Source organism: Heterocephalus glaber, unplaced genomic scaffold (assembly GCF_053883595.1).
Source record: "Heterocephalus glaber isolate CG9 unplaced genomic scaffold, H.glaber_assembly_v1.0 deba00000122, whole genome shotgun sequence".
Taxonomy (NCBI): domain Eukaryota; kingdom Metazoa; phylum Chordata; class Mammalia; order Rodentia; family Bathyergidae; genus Heterocephalus; species Heterocephalus glaber.
In genome coordinates, this window is record NW_028258138.1 from 1910018 (window position 1) to 1919342 (window position 9325).

The 9325-nt window shown below is 65.9% G+C and overlaps 1 protein-coding gene across 11 annotated transcripts; it reads left to right on the forward strand.

Annotated features, from left to right (window-relative positions):
- The first annotated feature begins 1872 nt into the window (after positions 1-1872).
- Aire (autoimmune regulator) lies at positions 1873-9296 on the forward strand. 11 transcript variants are annotated; one of them, XM_021256373.2, is made up of 14 exons: positions 1875-2073; positions 2431-2605; positions 2743-2898; positions 3146-3220; positions 3776-3889; positions 4777-4925; positions 5009-5089; positions 5563-5678; positions 6004-6103; positions 6345-6521; positions 6890-7011; positions 7120-7213; positions 7469-7537; positions 7893-8463. In XM_021256373.2, the coding sequence occupies exons 1-14, from the start codon at positions 1924-1926 to the stop codon at positions 8076-8078; spliced, it is 1764 nt and encodes a 587-aa protein (XP_021112032.1). In that variant the 5' UTR covers positions 1875-1923; the 3' UTR covers positions 8079-8463. The 11 variants fall into 11 exon arrangements, with proteins under 11 accessions (XP_021112029.1, XP_021112026.1, XP_021112028.1 ...); XM_021256375.2 differs by having other exon boundaries at positions 5566-5678; XM_004842487.3 differs by having other exon boundaries at positions 1879-2073; positions 8236-8463.
- Positions 9297-9325: the final 29 nt, after the last annotated feature.

Consider the following 9325-nt stretch of genomic DNA (forward strand, 5'->3'; position numbering starts at 1 on the left):
TGTAAGTGAAAATATGTAGCAAACAAAGCAAGGTAAACCACTATTCATATAATACATGGAGAAAGTCAACGGTTCCATTAAAAGGCCTGGCTGGCCAGGCACGATGGCCCACATCTGTAATTCCAGCTTGTTGGGGTACTGAAGTGGGAAGATCACAGGTCTGAGCCCAGCCTGGGCAACTCTGTGAGACCCTGTCTCAAAATAAAAAATAAAAAGGGCTGGGGATGCAGCTTAGTGTCGGAGCGCCCTGGGTTCCACCTCCAATACTACCCCCCAAAAGGACTTTGAGTAATAAAACCCCGATTAGGAAGAAAGCATGGGACAAACACAGGACCAAAATATATCAGTTACATGATTCAAAACACAAAACTAGCTAGGGAAGAGGCCGGTAAAAGAATGAAGACGCATTATGTATGTGAACCAACTCCGGACCAGGAACGGAACCCACAACTGCAAACATGGACTAATAAACACCGACATTGAAGGAAAAGAGTGTGCTGATGTCGCAGGAGGGGAGGCTGAGCCACAGTGAGCCAGAGCCCCTGTTCGTCCCACAGCTGCACACACATCAGGTCCCTGAGCCGAGTGCCACTATGTGTGACTTCTGGAGCCCCGGGCAGTGAGTGAGCTCCACCTGTGGTGCAACCTGGCTCACACAGAACATTTTAGAACAGGCAGGACCAGGTCTGTGGACCATGACTTCCGCCTTCTGTAAGGTTTCTGCGGCAGACACACAGCAGAGACAGGGGAAGCCAGCAGCAGCTTCCTGCCTCAGCCTCCTGAGTGCTGGGATTACAGGCGTGCACCACCCCACCTTCCTGATAACCACACTCGCCCCACTCTGAGATGATACCAGGTCCCCCCGCAGCTGCCCAACTCCCCGACACCTGCTCCCCAGGCTGACCCCCCTCCTGTCTGGTTCCCAGAAGCCCCCAGGGCCCTTGAGGACTCGGGGATCTGGGGCCTGGGGTGGCAGAAGAACACCACCAGGTGACCTGGTCAGGAGGCCACACCTGCCCCTCACGAGATGTCCCCCTTAGCCTGAGACCCTGGTGATGCCCTACCTGAGTCGGCCACCTGTCCGGCCTGGGGACAGCCCCTTGCCTGTGCCCTGCTGTCCTAGCCAGGCCTCCTGACACCTGTGTCCACTCTGAGGCCCTGTGCACCAGGGCCAGGTCCCCTCCTACACAGCCTTGACCCTAAGCCCCCCAGGCCAGGCTTGCAGGGCCAGCCGGATGCTGTCTGAGCCTGCACCCACCCAACAGCCTCTGCCCAGCTGCCCTCCAGCCCAACGGCCGAGGGGCGCCGTTCCTCCAAGTGCCACCACCTTGCCCTTCCCTCCCTCGCCAGGCTCCCCAGGGTGGCCCCATGTAGACGAGGCGACCAGGGTGCCTTGAGTGGCGTCGGCCGCCCTCGGCGTGGCCTCCTGCCTAAGTACCTGGACTGGGGCCCTCGCCCAGTGTATGCCTGGATCAGCTGCGTAGCTGCCACAGCTCCCCCTCTGACAGGGCCTCGGTTCCTGGACACCAGGTGGGGACCCCACAGCAATATGCAGGTCCCCCAGGGACCACTGCCCCACCCAGCCCCCAGGCATGCTTCTTTAGCGCCACCAGGTGCCAGTGCATCCGGGTGCCAGGAGCAGCGTGGAGCCCAGGAGCTGGCTTTCCCCTTCCCGGGGGGGGGCAGCAGCGGTCCGGAGCTTCTTGCGAGGGACATTCTTCACCAGGTCCCCAGCGGTTCCACTCCGTCTTCGGGAGCTCCGGCCCTGATTGGCTCCGGGGCCAGCGGCCTTTGCTCTTTCCTGGGCCGGGCAGTATAACAGCCGGCGCGGCGGTGCCCGGGGCCCGCCAGGTGCGCTCGCCTTGCACCCGTCGCAGCCGGCAGGGGGCGCAGCTGCCCCGCGCGGGGACCCCGGGTGACGCCATGGCCGGCGAGGCCCGGGCGGGCGGGGACGCGGCGCTGCGCCGCCTGCTAAAGCTGCACCGCACGGAGATCGCGGTGGCCGTGGACAGCGCCTTCCCGCTGCTGCACTCGCTGGCCGACCACGACGTCGTCCCCGAGGACAAGTTTCAGGTGGACCCCTGATCCCCGACCCCACGCGCGTGCTAGGGGGTGGAGCCAGGGCCGGTTCCCTGGGGTCCCCGGGCCCCGGGTTCTCCCAGCCTCCCCGCTCCTCTCCTACACGCTAGAGGTAGTCCCCTGAAGGTCATTCCAGGTGGGCACCTCCCAGCCCCCTCCCCCGGGCCACCCCACCCCCGCCCACGTGCCAGCCCCAGCGCCCCCCCTTACCTGAACCCGGGACGCTCCCCCCCAACGCTTTGTGCCAGCCCCCCAGCCCACCCCAGAGCCGGGGAGGGACACTTCCGGGCCAGGGCTGGGCTGCCTCTCGCCCGAGGGGGGCGGCAGGCCCCCACACAGCTGTTACCACAGGAGACGCTGCGGCTGAAGGAGAAGGAGGGCTGTCCCCAGGCCTTCCATGCCCTCCTGTCCTGGCTGCTGACCCGGGACTCGGCGGCAATCGCGGGCTTCTGGAGGGTCCTCTTCAAGGACTACAACCTGGAGCGGTACGGTGGGCTGCGGCCCATCCTGGACGGCTTCCCCAGAGGTGAGTGGGGTGGGAGGTGTTTGGGGAGGCCCCGAGGGACAGAGAGAGGCCTCACCCACCTGATCCGAGGGTGTCGAGTTCTGGGCCTGCCCACCCTGCCCCGGGGAAGGCTCTGAGTCGGAACCAGTGCCCTGCAGATGTGGACCTCAGCCAGCCCCGGAAGGGGAAGAAGCCCCCCAGTGGCCCCAAGACTCCCGCACTGCCTCCCAGACACCCCACCAAGAGGAGGGCCCTGGAGGAGCCCCGGGCCACCCCGCTGGCAGCCCTGACCCCGAGGGGCACCCTGAGCCCAGGTACCAGCAGGAGGAGCCCGCCAGGTCACAGCCCCCCAACACCCCTCGATGCTGAGGCCCACGGGCTGGGCCAGGCTCCTGCCTCTCCCGCCCAGCTGCCCAGCGCCCAGGCGGCCCAGGAGCCCAGGTGGCCGGGGTTCCAGATCCCAGCGGCAAAGGGATCCACTGGGACCCCCAGGGAGCCCAGAGCCCCAGCACCCACCGCACCAGTGCTCTCCAGCCAGATTACCCCAGCACCCCTTTGCAGGCTCCCAGCCAAGGGTCAAGGCCCTCAAGAAGCCGGAGGGCCACTTGGAGCCTAAGCGCCTCCCCATGGGGAATGGTGAGTGAGGGTCCCGGCTTCGGGCTGCAGGGCCTGCTGCGCAGGGGTCTGTCGTGACCCGGCTCTCCTCAGCCTCCAGGGCAGCCCAGGCCTGGGGAAGAGGGGCTGCCCGGTCCCACTTCGGCCATCCCCACACAGCCTTGCTCTGACCCGAGACCCTGCACCTGCTGCCGTCCTCCTAGGCCCAGACCTTGCGCCTGCTGCTCCATTTCTGTCCCCTCCCCTTCCCGAGGCACCTGAGCAGACCTGTGCTCCCCGGGGTGACCCAGTGCTGGGAACTCTGTGCCCCCCCCCCAGCACAACACTGGGGCCAGGTCACTTGGGCACACGCATGTGCATACACACACAGTTCCTGTGCACAGGGACACACACATGCATGGCGCCCCTCTGGCCTCACCGCAAGGTGTCTTCCAGGGTGGGGCTGGGTCTCCCACCTGGCAGGAGAGAGGGGTCCTTGGCCAGGCCCTGCCCACACCTGCCGGCTTCTGCCTGGCTACCCCTGTGGAGTAGGAGCAGGAGCCCTCTTCCCACCCCATGACCCCAGCCCTTCTCCAGGAATTCAGGCCATGTCAGCTTCGGTCCAGAGGGCAGTGGCCGTGTCCTCGGGGGACGTGCCTGGAGCCCGTGGGGCCGTGGAGGGCATCCTCATCCAGCAGGTGTTGGAGTCAGGTGGGCGCACAGGGTGGGGACCGCTGCCCCCGAGTGGAAGCAGGACCCTGTCTGGTTTGATCCCTCGTGGCCCCAGAGCAGGCAGGGTCCCAGCGGGGCAGCCAGTGTCCTGCTGGTCCTGGGTTCCAGCCTGAGGAAGTCCTGCCAGTGTGCTCTGACCTCAGGGCCACACCCCACTGCACCCCTCCCCTCCCCACGCGGCTCCTATCTGGTCCCTTGCACCCTGGCCTGGGGAGGTGACCCTGCTGGCCATGAGCAGTCACCAGCCTTTCCGACCGGAGACAGCAGGCCTGCTGGTGGCCCAGGCACCACGCCTCTCCTGCCACAGTGTCTCCTCTGTGCTGGCCCTGGGCTGGGGATGCCAAGGACAGTGTTGGCCCCAGGGTCCCCTAAGCACAGAGGGACCCTGGACCCGAGGACCCTGCGGGGGTGTGCTGGGGCTGCCACAGCAGCTGCCACAGACTGAGGTGAACAGCGGCAGATCCCGAAGCGAGCCTGGGCAGGGGACCTCCCTCCCTCCTTCCTGCTCCTCCGGGGTCCTGTGCCGCCGCTTATACTGCACCATGGCTGTGTGGCTGTCCCTCTTCATCCTCTCCTCTTTCGTACGGACACGAGTCACTGGACTTAGGGTCCAGACTTCACCCGAGCCAGTTACATCTCACAGACCCTATTTCCAAATAATTCCTGCCCCGAGGCTCTGGGGAACAGGGGTTGCGAACACCTGCAGCTTGGTAGAATCTCTCCCTGCACCCAGCACTGGGCCCACCCTTGGCTGCAGTGTTGGGGGTGGTTAGGAAATGCAGATTACCTCTGCCTGATGGCCCCACCGAGCCTGGCAGGGCTGCAGGCGTGGGGAGCCCAGGATGTCCCCCGACATCTCCTCCCAGGGGGCTCCAAGAAGTGCATCCAGGTGGGGGGGGAGTTTTACACCCCCAGCAAGTTTGAAGACCCTGGTGGAGGCAAGAACAAGACCCGAGGCAGTGGCGGGGGCCTGAAGCCCCTAGTCCGGGCCAAGGGAGCCCAGGCTTCTGTCCCTGTAAGTGCTGGCCTGACCCACACCCGGGAGGCCCCTGGCCCAGGGCAACAATGCTCCCCTCACGGTCCCCCACTGCTGACCAGGGTGAAGGAGAGCCCCGGGTCGGCCAGCAGCCCAGGGTCCCCGTCAATGCAGCCCTTGCCAGCGATCCCCAGCTCCACCAGGTAACTCCCTGCCCGGGCCCGGAGTGGGCCTTGCGCTCCTGCCCCGCCCCTCACTGCTCCTCCTCTTCCTCCCTGGCAATTGTTTTTCTCTGATAAAGCACAATTGTGAAATTTTAAGTAAGTGGACAAAGTGAGGTTTTCCCGGGATTTCAAACCAGAGTTGGGTCCAGATTGTACTGAGCGCCTCTCCCGGGGCCGGGGCTGGAGGGGCCCAGGACACTCCGCTTGCCCTGCTCAGCACTTGCCCAACCTGGTAGCCTGGGGACCCGGAGAGCTCGGCAGACACCATCTGGGTAGAGGCGCGGAAGGAGTGGGGCCCTCGGGGAGCCATAGCAGGTGCCTGGGGCTGATAGGAAACACCTTGCAGCTAGCGCTCCTCGGGGCTGGCCTGGCCTCAGTGTCCGGAGGGCCGGTCAGGCCTGGGCCTGCAGGGGGCGCTGCCGGGTCTGCATGGGCTCCCGTCTCCCGGTCAGAAGAACGAGGACGAGTGTGCCGTGTGCCGTGATGGCGGGGAGCTCATCTGCTGCGACGGCTGCCCCCGGGCCTTCCACCTGGCCTGCCTGTCCCCGCCCCTGCGGGAGATCCCCAGGTGAGCGCACCAGTCACCCGCAGCTGCCGCTGCCCAGGAGGCGCTGGACCCTAAGGGCCCCACAGTTGGGTGGGGCCTGGGATCTCCCCCAAGGCTGGGAAGAGCGGCCATGGAGGTGCACCCCCCCCAGGGGTAACTCCCTCATCCTGGGCTCTCCTGTTCATTGGCCCTGGTGGCCCAGCTCGTCCCCTGCCTGGGCCTCAGTTTCCCCATCTATGAAGGAAATGGTGACACGGAGGAGCCCCCGGGTCTCCCCTGCTTTGTGGGTCTGGGGTCTATGGTCTCCTTTGCCCTGCATGCCTGTGACCGGTGACGACGTGAGCAGCGGCACCTGGAGGTGCTCGTGCTGCCTGCAGGGGAGAGGCCAGCAGGGCCTGGCTCAGGCCCCGGAGCCCCGGCCTCCAGAGCCACCTGCAGAGACCCGGGTAGGCCCTCGCCCCGGCACAGCGATGGGCTGTGACCACCGCTAGAGATCTGGGTGTCTCTGCTTGTGACTCGCCCTGCTCTATACCCAGTGTTTGCTTTGAGAGCCCCGAGGCCACAGCCCCGAGCTGCAGAAAGGGGCGCCCGGCCCGGCCCTGCATCCCGCCCTTTCCCAGACCTGCCCTTCCCCACCCCGAGCTCCGCGCGTCCCTGGGGCCCTCTGAGGGCGGCTCTGGGTTCCAGGTTCCCCAGGGGCCCCGGGCCTCCGGCGAGGACGTGCGGGCCCTGCCCAGGGAGCCCCCCTCGGATCCTAGTCTCTCCTACTCGCACCTGCTGGCCCCGCCTGCCGCAGGCCCCCTGCCCGTGCTGGACCCCGGGGCCCTGCGCCCGCTGCTGAGTGCCGTTCCTGAGGGGCAGCAGGTGAGCCGCCGGGGGTCAGGTCGGTGGGGCGCTGTTCTGGGGCCTCGGGGCCTCAGGGTGGCACAAACTGGAAAAGGGAGAGTCGCATGTGCGCGCCTTCGCGTGGGTAGCTACAGTGGGGTTCCTGGACGGCGACCCCAGGCCAGCATTCTCCCTCTGCCCCAAGCCCCGGCCCCAGCCCCGAGGCGGGATGTAAAGCTGGGAAGGGTCCAGCCAGACCGGAACCCGCCTGCCTCGTCTGGGCAACACAATCCGGGGCCTGTGCTCCTGGCCCATGCCCAGGTGCCCGGGTGCCCGGGTCTGAACCTGCGGCCCGGCAGCGCTGCTCCTGCGGTCCGCGCTCGGGTCACCTGGGCTGTGCCCCACAGGGCCCTGCGCCGGGCGCGAGGTGCGGAGTGTGCGCGGACGGCACGGACGCGCTGCGGTGCGCGCACTGCGCCGCGGCCTTCCACTGGCGCTGCCACTTCCCGGGGGGCGCGGCTCAGCCGGGGTGAGTGCGGAGGCGGGGCGGGGCGGGGCGAGGCGGGGCGGGGCGGGTGGAACCAGGCCGCATCCCGCCCCCCGCCCAGTGCGCCCGCCCAGCCTCCCCCTTCCCCAGGACCGCCCCGCGCTGCAAGTCCTGCTCCGGAGACCGAGAGCCCCAGGAGGCAGCGCCCGGCCCCAGCCCCAGCCGGGTCCCGGGACCACCCCAGGTCAGCGCGGGACTCGGGAGTCCCGGGCGGCTGGGGGAGCGCACTTCCTCTTCCAGAATTTAAATCTACGTCCCGTGGCTCTATCCAGAAGGGCACTGGGTCAGGGGCCCTGGGGTCCCCGTCAGGCGACCCTGAGCTCCGTGCCCAGTACGCCCATGCGCGGAGCCCGGCCCAGCCCTGGCCCCTGGGAGGGACCCGTTGCCAGGTCTCCAGCGGGCGCGGGCTGGGTCGACCCTTGCCCTCCGTGGGTTCCAGGTGAACCACAGCCATGCTGGCCAGGAGCCTGTCCTGCACCGGGATGACCTGGAGTCCCTCCTAAGCGAGGTACCGCCTCACCAGGACCCTCCCGGGCCCCCACGGGCACACTGGCTGCTGCAGCCATGCACTCCTGGGATGGAAATCAGGACCACTACTTTGTCCCTTCTCCGGGGGTCCCAGGCCCCGCCCACCATGATTCTCCACCCTTCCTGGTACCCCTGGGTCCCCAGGCCCTGGAACCAGTGCCAGGCGGCTGGAGCCCGACTCTCCCAGGGCAGCCAGGCGGGTTCCTGCCCCTCATCCCTCGGGCCCTCCACCCTAAGACGCGTGGGTGAAGTTGCCAGGAGGACAAACTGCCCCAGTGCTCCACGCCACAAGTGGCCAACACCTGTTCTCCTCCACATCCCGCGTGGCATCTCAGGGGGCCACGGGGCACACCTCACCCCAGGGCCTCAGAGGTGCAGGTACCTCGGCTGATATGAGCATCAGAGATCTGGGCTGCAGGGCAGATACTTGGAAAATGGGAGGTCCCTGTGACCCCAGTCCTTCCAGATGGGAGTCAAGCCCCAGAGCAGGACCAAAGAGGCACCAGGAAGAAGCCACCTAAGGAGCAGAAAGGCTGTGGGGCTGCACTCTGTGGGTGCTGTGAGGAGACGATGCGGCCTTCACCCCATGGGTGTCCTGGGGGAGCTGAGGATGCAGGCGGGGCGGGCACCGTGCCTGGGGCACCTGCCCAGTGTGACTGCCTGGCTTCCCACACACAGCACTCTTTCGAGGGCATCCTACAGTGGGCCATCCAGAGCATGGCCCGCCCGCTGGCCGAGACGCCCTCCTTCTCCTGAGCCCACGAGGACCCCGCCCCACACGCATACACGGCGCCTGGAGAGACAGGAGATCTCAGCCTGGCACCCGGCCACTCTGCAGACACCCATGGGCGTGGGGACCCGAGGACACCGTGTGCCCTGAAATTAAAATCACTTCTGGGGTTTCGAGGTGCTGGGTAGTGGCTGCGTGTTTTGGGGGTCTGTATGCCGGGTGCTGCAGCACAGGCCAGTCTGGCTGAGAGACCCACTGGGGTGGGAAGGAAGGGGCTGCTGCAGGAAGCATTCCGTGCCCCCGGGTGGCATCCGGGCATGGCCCTGGTGCCCAAGGCCCTGTATAGTCCACTTTCTCCTTGATAGCCTGGGTCCCCCCAACTCTGAGACTCCTCCTTCAGCTTATTTACTCAGAGTCATGAGGAGACCAAAATAACCAGCGGGAGTCTCAGCTTCCAGTCCATTGGAATCATTGTCGTGCTTCCTGGTACAAGCCTTTCCCCTCTGGAACTCAGACTTCAAGGCCAGCAGAGCATAAGGTCCCGGGAACAGAAAGCAAAAATTCTGCTAGTGGGTCCCTAGGGGTAATGGTGAGTGGGACCATTCCCATCTCCACCCCTTGAGCGCTGGACCGGTGAATCCTGGCTGTGGGAGACACAGTGCCATACAGAGGACGCTGATTCAAAGCCTTACAGCCTTCTAACCTTGCTCCGGCCCATGACCTGTTTCCACCTAGCTGCACTGTAATGGCGTCTTCTAAAGACCATTCTACCAAGCAGTCTTTCTGGCTGCTTCTGGATGGTAGGAACATGGTAGACCACTGGGAGCCCATTGCCACACTGTGTTGGCCTTGAAGGCCGGTGTGGCGGCACAGGGCCCTAACCACAGCCCTCCGCAGGCCGAGGGAAGAGGATCTGAGGTCATCCTGGGCTACACAGTGAATTCAGGGTCACCTTGGCCCCCCCCAAAGACACCACGAAATGAATAAATAAAAACCCTGTCTCCAAGAATACTGGCATTCCGCGGGACTGAGGATTAG